This window comes from Idiotropiscis lumnitzeri, chromosome 9 (assembly GCF_059441095.1).
Source record: "Idiotropiscis lumnitzeri isolate Australia: NSW breed Sydney's pygmy pipehorse chromosome 9, RoL_Ilum_1.0, whole genome shotgun sequence".
Lineage (NCBI taxonomy): Eukaryota > Metazoa > Chordata > Actinopteri > Syngnathiformes > Syngnathidae > Idiotropiscis > Idiotropiscis lumnitzeri.
In genome coordinates, this window is record NC_142399.1 from 7,106,034 (window position 1) to 7,130,916 (window position 24,883).

A 24,883-nucleotide genomic window follows, 5' to 3' on the forward strand; every position below is an offset into this window, starting at 1 on the left:
GTTCTTGTCAGCTACCAAATTCACACCGGCCTGCAGCATTCTATAATCCGTCCACGTCAACCCCTCTGCCTCCCCCCGGACGTCCCCACCCTGCCCGAGCGGCTGTCCGAGGCCGGTTACGCCACACACATGGTGGGGAAATGGCATCTGGGCTTCTGCAGGCCCGGCTGCTCGCCCACAGGACGAGGCTTCCGCAGCTTCCTGGGCACGCTCACCGGTAGCGGAGACCACTTCTCCTATCAGAGCTGCGATAATGCCGAAGCGTGTGGATTTGACCTGCATGACGGAGACACGCCGGCGTGGGACATGGCGGGAAATTACTCCACTCTGCTTTACATTGATAGGTGAGGGACGCAGTTTTTATTAGATGCATTTTAGTAGATACGGTACACCTGTAAAAAGGTGGGGGGGGGGGTAGAGGGAGTAGTACTGGATTACAAAATAAATTTCTAATTTGAAGTCGAATATATACTGAATTTGAACAAAAACCCCAAAAATATATATTTATGAAATTGTATTTTTATTTATTTATTTTATTTATTATATTATTCATTAAATTATTAAAAATCTCTGCACTATTTTATATACTATTTTATGTTAATATTTTATTGTATTTTTTCAAACAACACAAAAATCCCGGGTGTTCAGGAAATTTTATTTTCACAGGACCTTTCCAACCAGCTTTGTGTTCAACTAAACACAGCTAGAGTTTAAACTGAGGAGCAAAATTGTTCAGTAAACTGAAACAAGATCATCAGTGTAGCTGGATGCCTTTTGTGGTGTCATGTGAAATATGTGCCGTGGTATGGAAACACTTGCGGATGCATCCCTCCTCACGTTCGAACATGTCTCCTCTTCCCGACAGAGTGAAGCAGATCCTGAGAACTCACGACTCTGGGACTCCCCTCTTCCTCTACCTTTCCCTCCAGGCCGCCCACACACCCCTGCAGGCACCTGACCACTTCCTGGACTTGTACTCGTCCCAGGACAATCGCGTCCGGCGTCACTACGCGGCTATGCTCAGCTGCCTGGACCACGGCATCGGTCAAGTAGTCGACCAGCTGAAGGCGAGCGGTCTTTATGACAACTCTGTTGTGATCTACTCGTCAGATAACGGAGGGCAGCCTCTGTCCGGAGGAAGCAACTGGCCGCTTCGGGGCGGCAAAGGGACGTACTGGGAGGGCGGCATCCGGGCAGTGGGTTTTGTTCACAGTCCCCTTCTGAAGACCCGAGGCGTGGTCAGCAAAGCGCTTATCCACGTCTCCGATTGGTACCCCACTTTGTTGTCCCTTGCTGGTGCCCTGCAGTCCCAGCAGGGTCTGGACGGTCATGATGTTTGGGGCGCCATCAGCGAGGGGCTCCCCTCCCCTCGCACGGAAATCCTCTTCAACATCGATCCGGTCTCCAGAAAACCCGGGGAGCCCTACGACAAGGCGTTGGTGCTCAACGGCTTCGGGATCTGGGACACAGCGGTGAGGGCGGCGATCCGCGCCGGGGATTGGAAACTTCTAACGGGAAACGTGGGCGACGGCGACTGGACGCCGCCGCAGGCCTTCACTGACGGTCCGGAGCGCTGGCGGGGGCTGGAGAAGCGACGCAACGAGGTGGGCAAGTCGGTATGGCTGTTCAACATCTCTTCCGACCCTTACGAGAGGTGCGACATGGCCCGAGCTCGGCCGGAGATCGTCAAGCATCTCCTGACCAGGTTGGCGGAGTACAACCGCACCGCAGTGGTCCCGAGAAACCCGCCCGACGACCCCATGGCAGACCCCGAGCTGCATGGTGGGGTGTGGGGACCCTGGCTGGGACTGGAGGGTCAAGAGGGACAAAATGGAGACCGGGCTGGCAGGAAAAGCAGGGGGGCAAGGGTGAAGCAATGCAAGATGTGCAAATTAAGAGCACTTTTTAAAAAGGTGAGGTCACGTCTGCAGAAGAACGCCGTGTTCTTCTGATGACGTCCATTTGTTCTGCTACAGCCAGAGACTTTGAAGGCGACTGCAAGAGGTCTGACCAAAATCTATTTCGTCTTTTTATGGCCTTCGGATCGGAGCTACAACCAGAAAACAAAGCCCCGTCACATCAATACATTTTTGTGGCGTCATCAGCGATCCCGCACATTAGACAGCTACAGCATAAGATGCCTCCCGTCTGGCTCGTTTATGAATATTCAGCTGTCCTCATTAGCCATTTCTGGTCAACTCCCTCACACTCCCCCCGTCTCCCACCCACCATCAGTCCCTCAGCGACCCTCTCTGCCGTTCCCCTCCGTCTACTCGGCCTACTCACTTTTGCGCACAGATCCACGAGGCACACTTTAATAATCGAGCTATGTACTGTATGTCTCATATCCGCATTTGCAAACACTCTAATAAATTTACCGTACCCTTCTTTTACCTCCTCACCCATTTGATTGGAAGGACCATTTTGTCCCCGCCGTATGTGGTACAAGTAGTATGTCGTATATATGCTTATAAACAGTACTTAAAACCACTTTTTAACCATGAAAATGTTTATTTGACACAAGTAGATTTTTTTTTTCTTCCCAATATGTTGGGCTTTAAATGTTGTATTTCAGTACACAGACTCTATTAAATGACTAAAAAAATAATTAAATAAATAAAATGAAAAAGAAAACTATATATATATATATATATATATATATATATATATATATATATATATATATATATATATATAATTTATTTATTTATTTATGATTATAATAAAAAATAAAATGAAATATATATATATATATATTTTTTTTTTAATCATTTAATAGTCTGTGTACTGAAATACAACATTTAAAGCCCAACATATTTTTACAATACTTTGAAAACTATTACTTACTATACTCTTCAGTATGGGTGGTAGTAGTTGTACTTGTCGTATAAGTTAAAATAATGTTAAATATTACAATGATTCTAACTCACCAGAGCTTGTTAATTGCCTGTTTCGAAGGACAAAAAAAGACATTGCTGGCTGAGACTTTCGAGTCGGATGCCCACACGAGTCTCTTTCAGTCTACTGAGGATGGCCTGCGGGGGAAAAAAAAAAGCACCGTCACATGCTGTAAATCACCAAGGAGGTGTCACACAAACGCATGCCCACCCACCCAGTCGCACGCACAACACACACACACGCACACACACATACACACGCAAGCTGGAGACACAATGCATCCAGTACGTGGGAGGGAGCTGTCGTATCCATTGTTGGCTGATGCTTATTTAAACTTAAGCGGGCCTTCTCTTTCTGATGCTCATGTGGTCAAACGAGCCACATTTGCATCCATCAATTTTCAGGAGAGTGGCTGAAAGTTTTATGGATTTTTTATTTTATTTTATCTTGGTTATTGATTGGTTACTTCTTCTGGATGCTTGTTCTTTTACAGAAATTGTTTTCCCAAACATCCATCAACCTATGAATATTTCATGAAAGATGAGAAATAACATTCACTTCTGCTCATCGGCAGATTCACTGGCACCCAAGCTAGCACACGGCTCACCTTCTGAGTCTTCTATCAATCTCTGAACGTCACTTTCTGGATGTTGGCCCAGCGTTGCGCTGATGAATAGGTAAAAGTGCTGATCCTCGATTTCGAGCAGATCACAATTATTTATCTTTATGAAAGGCAAGGCAAGACAGCTTTATTTGTATCGCACATGTCATCCACAAGGCAACTCAATGTGCTTCACAGAAACAAAGACAACTGGAAGTATTTTACAAACACATCTAACAACAGATATATCAATATAATAACAGAAGAATTTCAAATATTTTTTTTAAAAAGTAAATGGAATAAATGTAGGTTTAGAAAATTACTAAAAAAAAAATTGTTCTATGAAACAGATTTTTTTTTTTTAAATGTAATCAATGATATAGGGCGAACCTGGAATTAAAAAAGCATTTATACTTGGGGCCTAATTTCTGTTTGTAGCTTATTCCATTTGTGTGCTGCATAACGGCTAAATGCCGCTTCACCATGTTTACTTTGAATTTGGGGTTGGACCAATTGACCCAGACATCAACGTTATTGGGGTTCAAAAATTTAATTTGGAGTGGTTTTCTATTGCCACAGAGATAGATAGAAAGATCTTACGTCTTTTAAAGATATTCATGGAAAATTCGACAGATATTGACGCTCATTATATAACACCGCCAAAATACCCAACCAAGTGGCACAAAATATCCCCGCAAGGCGTTAAGAGTTTCAACTGAGTTGCACAGTTATCACAGAAAGCTGTTTCTTCTATTTCAACCCTCTCTTGCAGCTTCACTGACGACAAATCTGAGGACACATCAAACGGAGCTTTGGCTTTTTTTTTTTTGCGTTGTCAGCGGTCAGCCAAAGAAAAGAGGAAAAGTGTCTCAACGACGGGCGGCCGCGAGGCAAGCTGCAAACATTCTTGCTGAGTGACTCATTCCCCTTTGGCCTCGGCAACACTGCTCTTACTGTTACCCTGTGTCATCAGCGCCAGTAAGTTCAGCGCAACGAGACGTTCGCAATCGACTAAAGTGGACCGCAGACCTGCGATGAGGTGGACGTTGATGACGATTTGATTTTGTAGACAAGTTGTGGTGAACCAAAACCTTTGCGCAGTTTTGCGTATTTCCCTCATGTCATGCAAACCGCCCCAAAAAATAACAACAAAAGGGCGGGCAGCGGGAGGAAGGAATGTTATCTGTAAACTTACCGACTCTCTTGGTTATCTGCAGTCACATGATTTTGAATGTGTTTTTTTTTTTCAACGCTTTGCTGAGTGTGCGCACGTGCGTGTCGTCCTGTGACTTGTGAGTGACCTCATCCCACCCTGCAGACAGATGATCTATATGTGGAAACAAAGTCAGCGTTGGTGGTTGGACGTGCACGGAAGAACTGATTATTTTATTCCGGTTTATGGGGTTGTACAGAACATTACAACTGCACTGTGAAATTTCGTTGTTGAAGAAGTGAAAATGAAATATAGTGGAAAACTCTTGCACTGGAAAGAGTTTCCAGGAAAGAAAATTCCACAGACATGCTCTCACAACTATCTCCATTCTGGCCGTCTTACTTGGGTTGAAGTTGTGTTTCAGGTATGGCGGGATCACACTCCTTAAGCCTCCCTAGGAAAGGAGTCTACATCCTGATGAGGTTCGTTCCTAAGCACTCAGAGAAGAATGTCCAAATGTCAGGCAAAACCTCCAAAACGATATTGCAACCCAGGAGAAGCACGATTGTTTTTATCCCGGTCGTGGCAGATCAGATGTGTTCCAGCTGAAGTGGGGCATCACACTTCTGAACCTCCCCGGAAAGGCAGCTCACATCCTGGTGAAAGTCTGTCCCTGAGAGCTTGGAGCGATTCTGTGGTTTTCATCCCAGTCATGGAACTAGTACTTCGAGATTTGTTCCAGCTCGAGAGATGGATCACACTCTTCAATGGACAATGGGAAAGTCGCCTACATCACAAGAATCCACGTGTTAGGCATGCCTTGAAAATGACATAGCAGCCCAGGAGGGGCACTATGGATTTCGTCCCAGTTGTGGTGCCTCTAGAGCAGGCGTGGGCAAACCACGGCCCGGGGGCCGCATGTGGCCCGTTAAAAGTTTTAATTCGGCCCGCTGAACTTGATAAAAATTAAATGAATAATCCTTGTTAATGTTTTGTTTTTTAAATACTGTGGTTTTTCTAAGGAAATGGTGTGAAGAGTAAAGCGTAAAAAGAGGCAGATAGGCACAAGTGGTCACAGCGAGTGAGGCCGGGCTTGTTTAGCGTGTCACAGCCTTCAGGGTGACACTAATGTGCTGCGACACAACAGCGACCGGGCGTTTCTCGTAAACCAAGCCGAGACATAAATTAGCACAACGTCTCTGTCATTATGAGGTTATTGCCACATTTGGGAGTGTTATAAGCTAGTTCTAGTGCTAATGTACTGTACTTCTCAGCAGTGTACTCTATAGAAGGCCTTAAACTATCCCAATTTTCAGTTTGATCTTGATGATGATTTTCATGGCTGTATTTACCATAAACTGTTAGTTGTGATTACGGTATGTCCTTTAAGGTGCTTGCGGTATGCAGATATTTGATATTTGAGTAAACTGAAAGCATCCCACATTATTCTTGTCTCCGTTTCAGTGCAGCAAAACATTAAAATATTGCGGCATTCATCTCAGCTCGTTCAAAGGAAGACTCCGTTGCTATTAGCTGGTCTCTAGTCAGATTTGTGTGTTTTAATAGGAGAGAAGCAAGGCACAAACTGACCCTAGAGCTGCCGTTCATATTAAAACCATTGAATTACACTACTACGTGGATAGAGGAGCTCAGTGAGTGAGGTCATACTCTGACTATTATTTAGTGTCTCCAAGCAGAGACGCTGGAGAGGACATGCTTATTTTGAACGTACAGTTTCGTTTTTAGTATGTAAAAGATTCGTTGAAGTATATATATATATATATATATATATATACATATATATACATATATATACATATATATATATATACATATATATATATATATATATATATATATATATATATATATATATATATGGAGGGAGAGAGAGAGAGAGATACTGTGTGTTTGTGCGTGCGTGTATTGTGTGTGTATTGTAGAAATTGGCCAAGCAACTTTAGTAATAATACCGCTTACACAAAATGTAAAACACCATTGATGGACTAATAACTAGGCTTGATAGGTGTGGAGTGATAACCCTTTCAGCAAAGACATTTTCACACAAAGTACGGAGCAACACACGTAGAAGGGCAAGATCATGTTGAGAGTAGTGGTGACTCTCCTTCATTTGTCAGTAAAAAGAATGTATATTATTGCACCTGGTGATAGTCATTTAATTTAATTGTTAGTCTAATATTTTTTTATTGACAAAATATAAACAACAGTCAGATAGTCCAATTAACATAGTCTGTATACATATACGACAAAAATACATTAATATAAATAACATTTCAATTTTAATAATAATTAAAACTAATAAAAATAATCCACTTTTCAAAAAAAAAGATATCGGTGAGATACTCTTAAACATTTATGTATAGCAATCATTGATATACAAAAATGTAACTTTTTTATTTGTTATGAAATCAAGAGACTTAAAATATTTTCTCAAATGCAATATTATTCTTTTTACGCGACTGCAGACGTAGCCATTAAAACTCGCATCTCAAGGCACTGCTGTCGTCTCGTGTGCACCACAAAGCCTCTTCGCGATCATAGAGGATCTCTGTCTGCTCCATCTCCTCGCCCCTCCCTCCCCGCGCGGAGCTCAAGCCTCTTCTGTGGTGTCTCTCCAGCCTTCCCACCTAGCAGCCTCCCGACCATCCAGCCTGTGCGACCCCCCCTTTCTCCCCTCCAACATGGCTACGGTGGTCACCTCGACCCGCTTCACGGATGAATACCAGCTCTACGAGGAACTCGGAAAGTAAGCCACCCCTTCCTTCTCCTCTTCCTTTCTTCCTCTCTCTCCTTCTCTCTCTCTTTGCTCTGTGCTCCATCTTGTTCATCGCGTGCGCGCCTTGTTGAGTGCCGTCTGCTTTTTTAATCCCCAATCGTGGCGTTTAAAGGTGCATTGCGCCATGTTTGGCTTCTCAAACAGACGCCGAACTTGGTTGCGAAGCCCCCACCACCCCGCTCCCGGGACCTCCACCTCCCCGATGGGGTGCACAACCTGCATGGTGGCATCCTCGCTCCCGCACACGCACGCACACTCGCTCCTTGCTCTTTTTGTGCAGTGTTACCTTACATTTTGCATGCAGGACTGCACGTTTTGGGCATTGCACGACTCCGCTGCTGTATCCTGTCGTGTGTGTGATAACATAAACACGACGAGACTGCAAAGCTCCTGTCTTAATCTCTCCGCACCTCCATTAGCAGCAACAGCAGCGGCGTGCCTTTAAACGCAAGCAGAGCACTGTATGCGGCTACTTGTTGTAGTGGTGGGCAATTTTTTTCCCTGTTGACAACCAGCGTGCTAATGAAGGCATAGAATGAAACCAACAAGTCGTTCAATGCAGCCAAGTTGACTTCCACAATCGTTTTTTTCCCCATGGGAAATAATGTGGTCAGTTCATCTGTGGCAGGCTCAAACTCTCCCCCAGCCTCCAATCATAAATTGTACAGGTGATGTTTTGAACTGCCATACAAGGGTAAGAAGTTCACCATTAAATATGTTCAGTGCTATTAAAAAAAAAAAAGAACAAACATTAGTAGAAGTTCCTTATTGGAATAATGTAAAGTCAATCAATCAATGTCAGGGTCAAACTCTCCCCCATCTCCCCATTATAAAATGACACATTTTACGTTCTTAACTGTCATACTGTATATATGTAAAAGTTTTACTACTAAATTACTTAACCACTGTAAAAAAATAATTCTAAAAACAATAGATAAAGAGTTGACATTTTAACACAACAACACGATTATATTGGTGTAAAATCAAAACAAGTAAAAGGCACTGTGTAACAAAATTCAAATTAAATTTCCCCCAAGTAAATCATGTAAAATCAATTTATTCGTATCTTGCTCAGACACTCCCCAAAAGATCCTAAAAGATTCAGTAAACTGCAGTAATAATAATAGACAATCTTCGCAGAGGATAAAGATCATATGCCTGTGGCTACTGTATTCTGCTAAACCTGTCTGTGTTTCTACCACTTGTGTTCAGATATAATTTGTTCAAATTCTAAATTAGAACTACCGCCACAGTGATGCTAGCCAGTCTATGGAATTTTGCATTGTGCGTTAGCATTAAGCTAGCAAACTTTTTTAAGCCGTTCTTTTGTACAAGTGCAAAAAGTCATCTTCCAGTGTCACTTAACCTCCACTTCCTGTTCTATATTTGTCATCACACATTTCCTCTTTGTCACCCACTGACACTCTAATGTGGTGCAGATGTAGCAAAAAGCCAAAGAAAAAGCTAAACCAGCATGCTGTGACAGTCTGTTTTGGGTGTAAGTGATTCCCTTGCGTGCATCGTAGTCATGCTGTGCTTGTTATTTGACACTTAGATTGTTTATTTTTCGCCTCCAGGGGCGCCTTCTCGGTGGTGAGGCGCTGCGTGAAGAAGTCCACAGGGCAGGAGTACGCCGCCAAAATCATCAACACCAAAAAGCTGTCGGCCAGAGGTGAGTCGCCCATCTCGTGGAATCCCTGGAAAGCTGACGTTTCCTTTTCACGCTCAGCTTGCTTTCCTCAAAAGACACTTGGCTGGATTTACACGGCAGGCCCAATTCACATTTAAAGTGGCCCAGTAATGAAAAATATTTAGACGTGTATCAAAATGTTATTCATATGGCTTGATTCTGATCTGAAGCCTTTTTTTTTTTAAATATACCCATGACTCATCTTCAAATTGTAATAGTTGAGGGCAAAAATGGTGTAACTTGAGTTCCGCCATGTAACTCCAGCTTTAAAGTTGCACAAAGAGTGAGGATCCCTGGGCTTTTTGTTGTGGTTGTTCAAGGCCTCTCTTGCGCACACATTTGCATTAGCAGCAGCCTGACATTTGATCCCAAAATACTTCTTTCGTGCTGGGAACAGCGCAGTTTGTTTTGGCTGGCCTCACTCGTTGCGCGTTATTGTGTTGAAACAGGCTTGAAATTAAGGTTTAAAAAAAGACTTGCTAGAAGACGAGTGGTGTAGCAGGCATGCCGGGCCAGTAGTTGGCGATGTCACCTTGTTTGAGCGAGTGAGTGAGTGAGTGAGTGAGTGAGTGAGAGAGAGAGAGAGAGAGAGAGAGAGAGAGAGAGAGAGAGAGAGAGAGAGAGAGAGAGAGAGAGAGAGAGAGAGAGAGAGAGAGAGAGAGAGAGAGAGAGAGAGAGAGAGAGAGAGAGAGAGAGAGAGAGAGAGAGAGAGAGAGAGAGAGAGAGAGAGAGAGAGAGAGAGAGAGAGAGTGTGTGAGTGAGTGAGTGCTTAATTGCTGATTGTGAAGTATCTCCGCACGCGCAATCAAGCACAGATTTTGTTCCTCCCTGGTGTGTGTGCACAATTTTTATTACTTTCTTTCAAGACCTGCAATTCAATTCTTAATGAAAATGCCTCTGTTAGCGCTCACTAACATACTTATCCGTCTGAGTCTGTCACCATCAGTCTCAAGTGTGCATGTGCCACCTTATAACCACACACAAACACACAAACACACACACACACTCAGTCTGATTCCTTTAATATTGTCTATAAATTGGTTTATTGTTTTAGGACTGATTTTGTATTGTGGGTCCTCCTATTCTCAACCCAATTGGCAATAACACAATGGCAACAAATTGCTAAATGGGCAAAACAGGTTCCGCTGTTATGATTCCTCCACTTAAAACATTTTTACACAGCCTGTTAAAGTTTAGCATCAGAACAATAAACGAAAGCGAGGGAATTTCGCTTTGTGTCGAAAGCGACCGTCGCTGTCCGTGCAATTTATTGCACGACACGCCGGATCATTTCATGCAGAGTGATCGAGAGAAAAAGAGCGAGTGAAGAATTGGAGAGGGAGAGAAAAGAGAATGACAGGAAAGAGTGACAGAAGAGAGGTTAGAAAATGAAAAAGGATGAGAAGCCGGAAGAGAGTGCGGAGGAGATTAGGCCCAATGGAGTGAGACGAAAGAAGGGGAGAGAGTGAGTGAAAACTGGCGACAGAAAAGAAAGAGGAAGGAGAGAAAAGAGGGGATGAAATTGAGAGATAATAAAAGATTAATCGAGAATCAAGAAAAAGGAGATAAATGAGTGACGGAGCAAGATGGAAGGGGAAGACACGAGAACGAGGGAAAAAAAGATCATTGAAAAGAAACAAAAAGGACTGACAGAGAAGAGAAAGAAAAGGGAGAGAAAAAAAAGAAGGTCGAGTAAGGGAAAAGAGAGAGAGTGAGAGTATTCCGCGAAAAGCAAGCAAAAGTTGAGAACACTCTAAAGCTAGTGTGGGCAAACTACGGCCCGGGGGCCACATGCGGCCCGTTAAATGTTTTAATCCGGCCCGCTGAACTTGAAAAAAATTAAATGAATCAACCTTGTTAATGTTTTATTTTCTAAATACTGTGGTTTTTTCAAATACATGTATATTGTTGTAATGCTTTTGTTCACTTTCATTTCAAATTAAATGGTTTTTTTTTTTCTCCGATGAGGTGAGGTTACCGAAACACTCCATCCATCTCCTCCTGGTCCGGCCCCTCTGGCAAATTTTAGAAGCCATTGTGGCCCACCAATAAAAAAGTTTGCCCACCACTGCCCTAAAATCATTTGGGTTCAAAATAACCCAAATTGAGACAAAACGCAATTGGGTCGTTTGGTCCAACTACGCCAAAAATTGCCGTTCAACATTCACAATTGGCCTGCGACAATCCAGCAAGCAAGCAGGCCACATTTGCCTTTGTGCCAAACCACACGAGGAAATACAACTTGTGAAAAGAAAATGAAAAATGAATGAGGAAGCCTTCCTCACTTCCTTTTTCGCAACACTATCATTTCAATCTGACCGCTATTTTCATTCAAGTCATCTTCTCCACTTCTCGCTATCCGCCGTAGTGGCGGCGTCAAACGTTACTTCTTTGCAAAAACAAGCTACTGGTGGCCCAAGACGCTTGCTCAGTTCTGTCTGTATGTTCATTTAAATCTCTCCAAATATTGATTCAAGTGTATTTGCCATCATCTGCGTTTACATTTGAGTACAAAGCTGATGTTTTCTAAAAGGGATGATGTTTGATCAGCCTGGTTCAGACACGCCTACTCCTTTACACTGCAGATCATCATCTGTCACTCGCTCTCATTTCATAAATGGCTTCTTTATATGACTTTATTTAACCTCTATGCCACCACGTTTGGGACGACTTCAATTATTTCTATGGACTCTTAATGCTAATGCTAAACCCAATGCTAACAGCAAAACAGGTTTCAGTCGCCGACCCTCGACCAAATTTTAAATTGGCCTTTATTGTTTTTCCGATTCCAAAGTCGTTTGCGTGTTACTGTGTAACGCTAAACGCTAAACGCAAATGCGAAAATGAACGCTAACAATGAATCAGCTAGCTTCTTATCACTGCTCATGTTTGCTAACGCTAATGGCGCTAAGTGTAAAACAAGCATGAGCTTTTCATTTTTTTGGGGGGGGGGCGGAGATTAATTCTCGCTTTTTGGGGCACTTTCAGCAGTACGCTTTTCTACTTTTCCTCATTGAACCTCTTCGAAGCCTCAGGAATGAAAAACACCGCCGTATTAGCCGCAACTCATCGCGCTTGTTTAATCACCTCATTTCATCACAATCTATCGTCCCGTCGGCGGCTCGCCAGTGGGAGGGAATCATGTCACCTTGCTTTTGCATTTCAACACTGTACTATGCAGTTTTTTAATGTTAGATTTTTTTTTCATGACATTCAAGTATATCTTATTGTTTTTAATCTATTTGAAAAGTACAATTATTTCTTTCAATGGTTAGAGAATATTCAATGACTTTTCTTTAAACTCTATATCTGTTTTTAATTACAAAAATTTATGCTAATCACTTTTCAGTTTTGTTTCAAAATATTTATTTTATCATAAGAATGTTTACAAATGTAGTCACTTATTTTTCACATTTAATTGTAGTTAATTACCAGGTAAAAATGACACATTTTACATCTATTTGTAAATGTAAAAAATAATTACATTCAAATGACAAATTAATAACACATTTTGCACTTTTATTTGAATGTTATTTTTGTTAAAACATGATTATTATCTAACTAAAGTACATTAAAAAAAAATCACTTGCAAAATGCTGTCTGTGTGTTTTGCTGTGTGCTGAAATGCACTGTTAAGTCCTGTCAAACACTTTCCCCGCATTGGCGCAAGTAAATTGCCTTTCGCGGGGGAGGGTGAACGGCTCGTTTTTCAAAGACGCCGAATGTCGGCATCCGCATATCCATCCGTCCTGCCCGCAGATTCAAGAAAGGCAACAAGGAGGAGGAGGAGGCTTGATGGATAAATGAATGCGATGATGTCGTCCCATTAATCAATCTCGTTGGGCTAAGTGCCGCGCGCGCGTGTGTGCGTGCGTGAGCGGGTGTGTGTGTTGAGCTCTCTAGAGCCCACGCCTGCACCATAAAGCTGTAAAAGGATGTGCATCATGTGGGCGCGGTTGCCTCCCGAAAACAATGTTAATGATGCAAAGTAGACACAAAACTTTTTCCGTGTTCCCGTCAAAGCCCACTCACCGGTTTTTATGACCCATGAGTTACCTTAAAGCACACATTCACAAACTTTTTAAAGCCATATATATATATAATTGTAGTATTGAGAATTAGACCTGTGGATTCCCTAATTGTTGTCTTTTGTGTTGGAGACACACAATGCTCTCGCCAAAGTATCCCTTCGGAAGCCGTCAGCGTATTCTCTCATGTTTCCCAACGGCGAGTCAGTCATTCAAGTGTCTGCTCGCCGCTCTCCGCCAAGGCCTTCTGTCATCCCCTGGCGTAATATAGCCGTCACGGTGAGCCAGCATTAAACAAAAAATAGCCTTCTCTTTTCGCAGGACCCGGCACGTTTCTAAGAATACGAGCGGTCGAAATGGGCCAATTATAGCGCAGACGGGGAAGGTTGTGGAATGTCAGCTTTGATTGCTGTGCTCCGAACAAGATGGTCAGATGAAAAACATGTAGTGATGGCGTAGCCCTCTTGGAACGGGAGCCAGAGGGCACGTTTGGGGTCAAAATGGTTTTGGAACGTGCAAGAATGTCTCATCACATATTGCTACCTTTTTTTTCACATTGACACCTGCGTATGTAATATGCATGCGACGGCACTCAGCTTCTCCCTTTAATGATTGTCATGACTAAATCAATAAATAATGTTTTTTTGTTTTTTTTTGGGTTGTGTTTATTGTTGTGAATGTATATCCATATAGTAGCTTTGCACTGGATCTTTATTACATCTTTAGTCTTCCACAGTCGGCATCCGGTATTTCCATGGGAAGACTTGATTTTTCCACTGTCGTTGGTATTTTGCCATAGAGGAAGGAAGTGCTTCCTACTTTTCCTGCCAATAGTTTTCCAGTCGCTCAGAATATATAAACAAGCAAAAGAAGGCTCCCGTGACTCCTGAGGGTGACTTCCACACACTTCTTTTAATATATATAATTTCATAAAATTAAAAAAAAAAAAATCAGACCATGGGTGGGGTGGCCTGGATTAAGTATGTCCATCGTGTCTTTGTCGATGTCAAATGTTGGGGGAAAAAAAAAAAAGCGAACCCACGCAGATGTTACCGCCCATGTGAGCGGCCCGTCTGTTCAGGAGTCCCTGACGACTTGACTACTGACGCTCAGAATAAATCATAATATAATAATATGTAATAATAATAATAATTCCAAATCCAAAATGTATTAAATTCTTTTTTTAAAAAAGTGTCTGTCAATACAGCTTGCGAAATGTTTGCGTCATGTATAGAAATTGAATACCTAAACTTTTCCATAGTATTCGTCCCTTCACTTTTTCCGCATCTTATGTTACAGTTCTATTCCAAAACTCAGTCAACTCGTTTTCATCCCAAAAAAGTAAAGAAAAAATGTTTGTAAATGTATGCACATTTCTGACCGCCAAACTAAAATTTCCCGTCTTTTGCTTTTTTTTCCCCCTCATTTTACATTACATTCGTATTCTAAAATGCATTAAATTCATTGACTGCTTTTCCTCACCATTATTCATAATTTGCTCCATAGGTCCTGAATAAAAAAAATGTGTGATTAAAGGGACCCCCTTCCCTTGAAAACTTTTATAGGCTCCATCTATGTCCTCAACATGCTTCTGCATACATTCGCAAACATCCTGGGTACCCCCCCCCCCCCATTAGAATCATTAACAGACAATGATTATATTAAAGCCAAACCCACAAGACTAATTTCACTAAGTGCAAAAAGGCATTTGCCGGAGTGTGTGCAAACACAATTCGCGACCGTCTGTCCCTCCACATGTGCAAGCTCAACAAAAGTCCAAAAAGCTAATGGGAGAATGTGGTGGGTCCGGTCGGAGAATTTGGATTATTCTCGAATTAACAGCTTTATTTTATTTTCACGTGATTCTGCCACACATCAAAACACGTTTGTCTTTCTCTGCCTTCAGATCACCAAAAATTGGAGCGAGAGGCGAGAATCTGTCGTCTGCTCAAACATCCAAACATAGGTGAGTTATGGGGAGTCCAGGCACCAAGTTACGGGGGGGCTCTGCCCCCCCCGCTCCTCCCTAGAACTGCCACTGATGAAAAGAACAAAAATCATATCCTAAAAGCATTTTTACACGTATAAGAGTCATCGATTGACAGACCGCGTGGCTTTTTTTTTTTTTGTGTGGGGGGGGGCAATCAACCTCTACATGATATTATCGAGTTAATTTATTGATATTGAAAGCAAATCTGCTTCCTGTTTGTCTTCTTTACTAGTTCGACTTCACGACAGTATTTCAGAGGAAGGCTTCCATTACCTCGTCTTTGATCTGTAAGTACACACATTCACTGGATGATGCTTTTTTTTTTTTTTTTTTTTTTTGCCAAACCACGACTAACAATGAAATCAATTGAACAAAGAGTTATTTTAATTGTTAAGAAATTTACGAACATTTCACAAATAGTTTCCTGACATTGTATTCATGCAGCATTTTCTTAAAAATTCTGAGCCTAAAAAGAATTAAAAATTGCATTTTGATTTCTGTTTGTTTCACTCGTCTTCATGTTCTTATCAAGGCGTATGTTTCGAGTTGAAATGGATTTGCCGTTTGGAATTGACGGATGCGTGTGTGTAGGGTCACTGGCGGGGAGCTGTTTGAGGACATTGTCGCCAGAGAGTATTACAGCGAGGCAGACGCCAGGTATGTTGCGATTGATGTTTTCTTCTTATTTGTATGTTGTTGTTTTTTTATTGTTGTTGTTTTTTTTGTTTTTTTTTCCTGGCACCGTGTGAGCATGCGGTTCTCTAAATGCCATTTCATGAATAAGTTATGAAGAGCTGGAATCGTAGTTTGGGGCTTGTTGACGAGCATTACCAACCGCACACACACACACACGTTCACGTTCAATAAAAAGGCCAGAATCTGTGCTTGTCAATCGCCCACAAGAACTTGTTTTTCCGTTCCTTGTTGTGTCACGTCTGATTCATAATGACACAAGCAAGACATCCCAGACAATTAGATTTTATTGATTTCTATTACAGTCCAACACCCCAAGGCAGTTTCAATCCGATTTTGCGGAGAAAATAAATCGTTAACTCCTTTTGTTTGATTCTTTATTTTTTTCAGGGACTAACTAGCCTTCATACTAACATTTGACTGCACGTGTGTGTGTGTGTGTGTGTGTGTGCGCAGCCACTGCATCAATCAGATCCTCGAGAGCGTGAGCCACATCCACCAGCATGACATCGTGCACCGCGACCTGAAGGTGAGCCATCATCACATTATTCCTTCTCTCTCTCTCTCTCCTCGCTTTTTGTCTGCACCCCTCCTTCTACTCGCCTCCCTCTCTTCTGGACGAGCATGACGACAGTGGGACAGATGCTATTTTTGGCACGGGATGACATGATGTCGGGTGACGATTGCAACCCCCACGTCGGGCCCAAGCGCAATTATTCACCCCCGACCGCATTCTGACCTCATCTCATCACAACTCTGTTGTGATGTACTAATAACACAGGGAAGGACGGCAGACTGAAATCACTCCCTAATGAATCTTCAGTTGCCTCTTTCACACGGAGATCCCACTGAATTGCTGCTTCAGAGCTTCGACAGATTTGTTTCACTGTCTGTGCCTTTCACGCAGTGAATGAAAAGTCACACAGCAATATAAGATCACCAGGTCGACCTCCTTAATAATAATAATTCCAAATGTGCTCAATATAGCTGCTTCTGAAGACATGGTGGTTGGTAGGTGCCTTTCACACACCACCCAGTGAAATTTCACGCAGTCATTTGATATTGATTTCCTTTAAGCATTCAGAAACCCCTTTCACGCAAAACTGCCAAAGCTTAGACACTCACAAGTCACATGATATCGGAGAAAGAAAATAGCAAATTGGGCCCAATTTTCACTTAGGGGTGTGCTCACTTTTGTTGCCAGCACTTTAATCATTAATGGCTGAATGTTGAATTATTTTGAATGGATGGCAAATTTACATTTTGATACAAGTTATACGCTGACTCATTTACATTGTAGCAACATGTCATTTCTGATATTATATATGATATAATATTTGCTCCAATTTGAGGGCTGTTCTCACGTTTGTGAATTTGTAATTAGATGACATCAGAGCCATCAAAAATGTACAATTTCTGTTGACAAAACAGAGCGGGAGAAGTGACTTTTCCTGGTCCCAGACACGTGTCAAATGAATAATTTGAGACAATTTTATCGTCGACTAAATTGCAATTAACGTTGAGTCCAAATCAAATGATTGATTTTATCATGTGCAAATGTGGCCAATAGCATCCATTTAAAAATCATTTTTCAAGTGTAACCTCTTCTTTGTTATTAAAACACAACTTAATTACTCTACGCTGCCCCCTGTTAATTGGAGTGTGAAATACAAGCAGTGATTTCACCTGCAAACAGTCGAAATCCGTCCTCTGCTTGCCTCCTTGTTGTTGACAGGGCCTGATTATAAAAAAATATATATATATCAGGAAAAAAAAAAGGCCGTCTGGGCTGGGTTGCCATGGTAACCCTGGGGTGAGGTCACCCGGCTTCTGCAGCAGTGACTCATTACGTCACCTCCCATTTATCCAGCTCGAGTTTGTTGGCTCTCTGCAGCCCATGCGGCATGGAAACATGCATTAGCAAGTCAGCATGTTAGAAATGCACCCAGCTGAGTTTAGACGGACGTGTGCGTGTGTTTCATCTGTGTGTGTGTGTGTGTGTGTCTCCTCCAGCCAGAGAACCTTCTCCTGGCCAGTAAGATGAAGGGAGCAGCAGTCAAGCTGGCCGACTTCGGCCTGGCCATCGAAGTGCAGGGGGACCAGCAAGCCTGGTTCGGTAGGTACTCCTGTCACCATGTGGTCAATTTCACATTTTCTCACAAATCGGTCTGTCCACGTGTGTGGGGGTTATTTTTTTTTTTTACAAATTATTGACGAATCTGAAGTGTTGAAAATGGCTTCATTCATCATATAATAGCGAATTTAGCTTCACAATGTCACGCTGTTCCTCGAATTTCCTTCCACTTACTGTAACCTTTATCAGCCGATTGTCAATTCCAGTTGAAAACGCCAAACAGTATACGAGAGTGTGCTTACGTTTTGTGTGGCCAGGCTTTGCCGGAACTCCAGGGTATCTGTCGCCAGAGGTGCTGAGGAAGGACCCGTACGGCAAGCCGGTGGACATATGGGCATGCGGTCAGTATTTCGAGTCGTCATATTCGCGACGTCACATGAACACGCAACTCATTTTCACGTGTGTGTGTGTGTGTGTGCATCAGGTGTGATTCTGTACATCCTGCTGGTGGGCTACCCTCCCTTCTGGGACGAGGACCAGCACAAACTGTACCAGCAGATCAAGGCTGGAGCGTATGATGTCAGTGGATGGAGATTGTTTTTTCTCAAATTTGGACTCAGCACAATAGCAAAATATATCAGTCATTGTTTTGATCATTTGTCTATATCCGTACGTATCGCTGTTGTTTCAGTTCCCATCGCCAGAGTGGGACACGGTGACCCCCGAGGCCAAGAATCTGATCAATCAGATGTTAACCATTAACCCCGCCAAAAGGATCACGGCCGACCAGGCCCTAAAGCATCCTTGGGTCTGCGTAAGTTAAATACACTCCATCATCATCTTTTTCTTCCTCTTGGGAGTCCACACACGTTTTTTATTCCCCTTACCGCCTAATGAAGTCATGCGCTGACTTCATTTGAGGGGAAAAGTTTCATAAACTGACTTTCCATCACTTCAGAGGACACAATACTGGCTCGCATTAATTTCCTGGAGATGTTTCCTATCAGGGACAAGCGCGGTGGGTTTGCGCTTTGGGCTAATCGATTTAATGGGTTCATTGATTGTTTTGTTGTTTTTTTTTTTTGGGAGGAGAATGTCTTCTTTTTTTTTTTTTTTTAATCGACGGACATATGCTGTTTATTCTGAAGACATGTTAATTTATCAATCTTGAATTGTCCAACATTTAAAATGCTTTTTAGAATGTGTTAAGGGTTGCGTTTAAAGGCGCACTTCCCGAAAGTCATCATTTGGTTTGTCTTTTTATTGAAGGGAGAAAAATTATTGATTATAATCGAGAATCAGAATTTTTTTTTGGGGGGCGATTTTGAAATTTTAGTTTAGAGTTATATCGGCTAGCTCCGGAAAATGAATGAATGGATGGTCTAATTGATTTTAACTATTTTCCAACAATATATTTTAACAATATTTTGCCAGAATTCCTTCAAAGATTTGGTGAGGTCCAAAAGGCGCCTTAAAAAAGTGTTTTAATTTTGCATGTATTTATGAGGCATTTTTCTTCACTTCAGCAACGCTCTACTGTGGCCTCCATGATGCATCGCCAAGAGACGGTGGAGTGTCTGCGCAAGTTCAACGCCCGGAGGAAACTGAAGGTGGATGCTCACACGCACACTCAATAAATTAACTGATATTTTTATAATTTTAGAGCCTTAATTGCTTTGCAGGGGGCCATTCTCACCACGATGCTTGTGTCCAGGAACTTCTCTGGTAAGTAACATTTTATTTTATTATTTTTTTTTTTTTGCTAAATCTGAAATTTCAAAGAGAACAAATGTATTCAAGTCATATTCATTCTTCAATCTGGGTAGTACACATCAGGGTGTTGCCCTTCAAAGGCTTGGATGCATGAATGACTTTGGCATTTTAATGCGTCTGCGTAAGTTAAGTCGCTCCCGTGGGCCGCTGCCAACTCTTTTCTATTGGTCGGCATTGATCCAGACGGAGTGACGGGCGCAGGCGAGACCCTGCGTACATATGGAAAGCTTAAACACTGATTGAATTACGACTTTGCTTTGAGTCTGTCTTCATCAAAACCGTCTTGGGTGAATTACAGCTTTGTTTTGGGTCTGTCCGCATTGAAACTGTCTTAGGAGAGGTTTAAAGTTATTAAGGATCTCATTTGGTCATGCAGGATTTCAGCCGTTCCTGTTCAAGACGGAGGTACCTTGAAGCGATAACACAATCTGCTCCTTCACACTTTCCAACTAGCGTGAAAAGCTAACATTGAGGTCTTTGTCTCCAGTCAGTCAGTTCTCTTTCTTGACAAATGTTATTGACTGATGGGACCAACTCCAAAAGTCACAGACTATCAAGATTGAAGTCCTTTTGGTCACCAAAAGTTGGCTGCTAGTCTTATTAAAGGCTAGCGTGAGAAACTAATCAAATTGATGTCATTTGTTCACAAATAGCTGCTGGATATTTGCGTTGTGAGTTGGCTAGCTGGCTAGCATGACAAGCTAATTTAGCAATCCATATCTTAACTCACCCGGTTCTCTTTTTTTTGTCAAACATTACACGATTGAATGCATAACATAAGTCACAGACTGTCCAAATCAAAGTCCCTCGTTCACAAAAGCCTTCTGGTTAGACCAGTTGAGAGTCGCCTAGCTAAAGTTCAAGAAGCTAACGCAGCAGTCTACATCTTCACTCAAGTCAGTGCTCTTTCTTTTTCAAAGATCACGAACAGTTGTGCCTGAAACTCACCACATCAGTTTCACAAAATCGAAATAGAAGTTGTTTGTTCACTGAATATTCTTAGCGAACTAGTCTTTGGAAACGCTAGCATAGCAGTCTTCGTCTTCACTCAGGTCTCCTTCTTCTCCAATATTTTATACATTTTGGTGAAATCACACTACTTTTGAATCATTCCAACAGAGGTACAGACTTGAATTTAATTTGTAAAAAAATAGCTGCCGTCCCAACTCCATGAACACACACACAAACACACACACACATTGAATCCCTCTTTGTCCCACCGTAGTGGGACGGCAGCACACCAGTCCCGCCGCCACTACCAGCACGGCTGCCATGGCGCAGGAAGGTACAATTGAGCCACCACCACCGCCGCCTTTGCATTCGGGTTTGTCGGCATGAGGTCTGCGGCTATGCCCCGATCCAGCCAATCGGCCCCCTCTCCTATTCCCTGACCGGACAGCTTTTGATTTGTCGTCATCAGTTACAAGAAATGGAAACCAGGAAAGAAAGCGCAGTTGTTGATCTCTCCGCGCTTCTGCATGTATGGCTGCTTGGATTTCCTCCCTACTCTTGAACGTGCAATACAGTCCTTTGCCATTACACAGTGAACCCTCACCTACTTCGGATTTATTTCTTTTGTCGAAAATAACTCAATTTGCTGAAATAAAGGCAAAGTTATGTCTATCCGAGTATTCTTGTGCTCGCTAAAATAAAGAGTCGATCACTCAGCTCGCTTCACAACAAACAGCAGACATGGCATAGGATGCTTCAAAAAAGGCTTCACGCTGTTTCATGCTACGTCCAGTTGATGTTTACCCTTAAACCAGACCAAACGTTTTGAACAACCACTTAACTTTGCTTTTAAGTCCACTAGCTTAATGTTAACACATAACGTGAAACATCTTAGACAGGCTAATGAACAGTGTCTATGTGCTGACGTTATAACACTTTAAGGAAGCGATATTTGAACCCAAATGGTATCGACGACTAATCTACTAATACTCATGTGCATATATTCTTTATCCTCTGCAAAAAATGACTTATAATACTGAGTCATTTACAATAGCCGAGTGAAACAATTTTTTGTTCATTCATACGCCAGAAGCATGAATTAATCATGTTGACCGAACTGTTTAATTCTTTACATCCAGCGTGGGAAAACTACGGCCCGGGGGCCACATGTGGCCCGTTAAAGGTTTTAGTCCGGCCCGCCGAACTTGAAAAAAAAATGAAATGAATAAAGCTTGTTAATGTTTTATTTTCTAAATGCTGTGGTTTTTCAAAGAGATATATATCGTTGTAATGCTTTTGTTCACTTTCATTTAAAATTAAATGTATTTTTTTCCTCCAATGAGGTGAGGTTACCAAAACACTCCATCCATCTGCTCTTTGTCCAGCCCCTCTGTCAAATTTTAGAACCCATTGTTTGCCCGCCAATCAAAAGTTTGCCCACCCCTGTTTTACATGCTATTTAATTATGTCATGACTCATTTAATAAATATCGGTACAATAGTATAGAGTGCTACTTTCATTATTTGAAAAAAAATACATTTCATTTTCATCGCTTTTCACTTAAATGGGGACCGATGATTTAAGATATGAGTGCTTCGAGTCTCACGCGTGGACGTATAAGATTAGCATCTGAATGTTGCTAATTCCTCTGAATAGCGAGGGTTCACTGCAATCCAATTCAATTGTAAATATTAGCATCTATGCTCCGTAACGCTCCCCATTCTTGCCACCTTTATTACCCCGATGCCCGGCCAATGCCTGCCTACGTGCCTACGTGCATGCTACATGCTCCAATGAATGCCCCGTGATGACTGCCTGCTGGTTTTTGCATGTAGACAAACTATCAGTAATCTTGACTTTTTTTTTTGTGTTTATATTGAAGTTCAAATGAGATAAATATTCAGAACTGTCCTATAAAGGATCAGCAGGCTATTGTAGCTCACACTTGTTCAGGAAAAGAAACATGTTTTCAGCGTACACCAACAAAGGAGTGCCATGAAATACTTTGAGACTGCTGGTATTCAATTTCAAGGTCCGATTGTTGTCTTTTGAAGTGAATGCTGCATGTCAAAAGCATGACGCCCACCCTGGTGCTTTTGTCTGCATTCTTGAAACGCTAACCTGAATAAATAAGTTCTTCTTACTTTCTTCACTGCCACCCTTCCAACTCTTTAACCCGGAAGGTAAGGCGAGGACCACGAGAATGTGACGCTCGCAATGTCGTGTTTTATTTAACGGATGATTGCTGTGGAAAAGGCGTGAATATGACAACTTGCTAGATTGTGACAGTAGTTTATTTCTTTGTGTTTTAGTAAGATCATGGCAATGTTGCAAGCAAATGTGTTTAATTCCCCAGTTCGATTTTTGCTCAGAGTGCAACCAAAGTATTTTTTTTATATGAAATCAGGAAGAGAATTTACTACTTTTTTAACGCTAATGTTTTTGCAATTAAAATGTATTTTACATATAAGATGAAAAATAAATACCTACATTAGTGTTAAAAACAAACACATTTGAAAGATTCAATGCAAATTTGAAAGTTAAATACAACTGAACTGTATTTAACAAATGTACTTTGCTGGATTAAAGACAAATTACAAAATGTATCCGCAGTTTGACCATTTTCAATGTTGTGCCATTTGGCGACATCGTTTGTTTATCAAACTTTCAAGCACTGGAGTTTGCCTCAAAATGACTGCTTCATTCCTAAATGTCTGAATTTCTGTCCAATTTCAGTTTTGGGTCTTTGAGAGTTTTTGGTGCATCCTGTTATGGTAGACTTGTCCAGCTAATTTTGTGTCAATCAGGAAATCTGGTGTCAGGGGCAAATTTTTTTTTCTTCTAGTTTTCTTTCTGTAGAACGGCCCCGAAAAGGCTGCTTTGCACCAAAGTGGCTAATCTCCTGGTCAATTTCGGACTTGAATTCTTGAGACCTTTTCATGCGTCCTGTTTTAGTCGATATGTCCACCCAATTCCGCGTCGATTGGTCAAACTGGTGTCAAATCATTCCAGGGGACGCTTCTTTGTGAGTTTTGGTGGACCCTGAAAACTTAGTACATATATTTTAAGACCGATCTTTTCCTGTGTCACAGTGACTGCATCTACATTTTGTTAGCCTAACGGCTAGCTAATTTTTGAATGTGTTGTGAAAAAAAAAAAGAAGTTCAGCAAACAACAAAAATATATTTGCCTTGATTAAAATTTTTAGATGGCTGATTATCTACCCAGACGGGGGAAAAAAACGTATTTTTCGTGACAGTAGGTTATTTCAGCAAGTATGCTAATAGGCTAACGAGTCTTTGCGATCAGTGTTACTCGTATTTCATTCAGTTTGACAAAAATGATCATTTGAAAAGTTTGTTTGTAGATGTTTTTTGCTTTTGTGGTACTCTTGATTGAATCCTTGCCATTTCTGTGTTGCAGCTTGCAAAACCTTATTAAACAAAAAGTCGGACGGCGTGAAGGTACGTTTCCCTGAGCAACCTCAGTATGACCTTGGTTGATTTTGACTGCTCTCTTTCTGTCTTATTCTCAGACTCTACTATTAGATTTCCCCGCGGGCGCAGAAATTACTCTGTCAAACTCTTTTATGTTTTTGCAAAAATGTGCTTTTCTTTTCTTTCTTTTTTTTTTTTGTCGAGCGAGTGATAGTTAATATTCGTGCATGCAATTAAGAGTCGGCGTTATTTAAAAAAGTTGAAGCTACAAAGTTGAAACATACAGGTGCAACTCACACAAATGTCTTCCAATCTAAAAAAAAATATTTAGCTCTCCAAGAATCACTAGCGTAAATGGAATGTAAAGAATTCAACAGTTGTGCATTATGATTTTATCCGTGTGCCTTTTCTAGTACAATTTAAGGGGGGAACCCTTATACCCCGTTAATTGTAGAAAGCCGATTCTTTTTCTTTTTTTTTTTAACCCGATCCTCCGCTCATTTGCGTTTTTTTTTTTCATGGCCATTTTAACAAGCGTCAATTATTTGCAGACGTACACATAATTCAATATTTGGGTTCAAATATGATGCACATAAGAGTAAACTAAAAACTGAAACTAAATAAAAGTTTGACAGCAAACTGTTCTTAAAGATGAAATGCTGATTTTATCGCTTTTTCATTATTAGCTGAATTTATTTTTTTCCACTCGATCCCCCAGTTATTCACTTTTTTTTAATTCATTTATTTTTTTTAAAGGCAATTATAAGGAATATCATCTATTCAAGTATTTTGGCTGTT

General features: G+C 41.6%; 2 protein-coding genes across 15 annotated transcripts in view; both read left to right on the top strand.

The window, feature by feature from the left end:
* LOC148330040 (arylsulfatase I) overlaps positions 1-2,366 on the top strand; it is a 70,600-nt gene extending 68,234 nt beyond the window's left edge. For 3 of the 4 annotated variants that reach the window (XM_088304079.1, XM_088304078.1, XM_088304075.1), the window contains 2 exons: positions 12-344; positions 866-2,366. In XM_088304079.1, the coding sequence (XP_088160205.1) occupies positions 12-344; positions 866-1,952 (1,420 nt within the window). In that variant the 3' untranslated portion in view covers positions 1,953-2,366. The remainder of the gene's footprint in view (positions 1-11; positions 345-865) is intronic. The other variant, XM_088304077.1, reaches the window with a different exon arrangement.
* camk2g2 (calcium/calmodulin-dependent protein kinase (CaM kinase) II gamma 2) overlaps positions 1-24,883 on the top strand; it is a 100,847-nt gene that overhangs the window by 68,229 nt on the left and 7,735 nt on the right. For 7 of the 11 annotated variants that reach the window (XM_088304068.1, XM_088304071.1, XM_088304072.1 and 4 more), the window contains exons 2-14: positions 7,292-7,419; positions 9,027-9,121; positions 15,074-15,133; positions 15,390-15,444; positions 15,749-15,814; positions 16,307-16,379; positions 17,864-17,966; positions 18,242-18,325; positions 18,409-18,503; positions 18,616-18,738; positions 19,451-19,534; positions 19,607-19,649; positions 24,072-24,112. In XM_088304068.1, the coding sequence (XP_088160194.1) occupies positions 7,292-7,419; positions 9,027-9,121; positions 15,074-15,133; positions 15,390-15,444; positions 15,749-15,814; positions 16,307-16,379; positions 17,864-17,966; positions 18,242-18,325; positions 18,409-18,503; positions 18,616-18,738; positions 19,451-19,534; positions 19,607-19,649; positions 24,072-24,112 (1,050 nt within the window). Of the gene's footprint in view, positions 1-7,291; positions 7,420-9,026; positions 9,122-15,073; positions 15,134-15,389; positions 15,445-15,748; positions 15,815-16,306; positions 16,380-17,863; positions 17,967-18,241; positions 18,326-18,408; positions 18,504-18,615; positions 18,739-19,450; positions 19,535-19,606; positions 19,650-20,922; positions 20,983-24,071; positions 24,113-24,883 lie in introns of all 11 variants that reach the window. The other 4 variants (XM_088304063.1, XM_088304064.1, XM_088304066.1 and 1 more) reach the window with 1 other exon arrangement.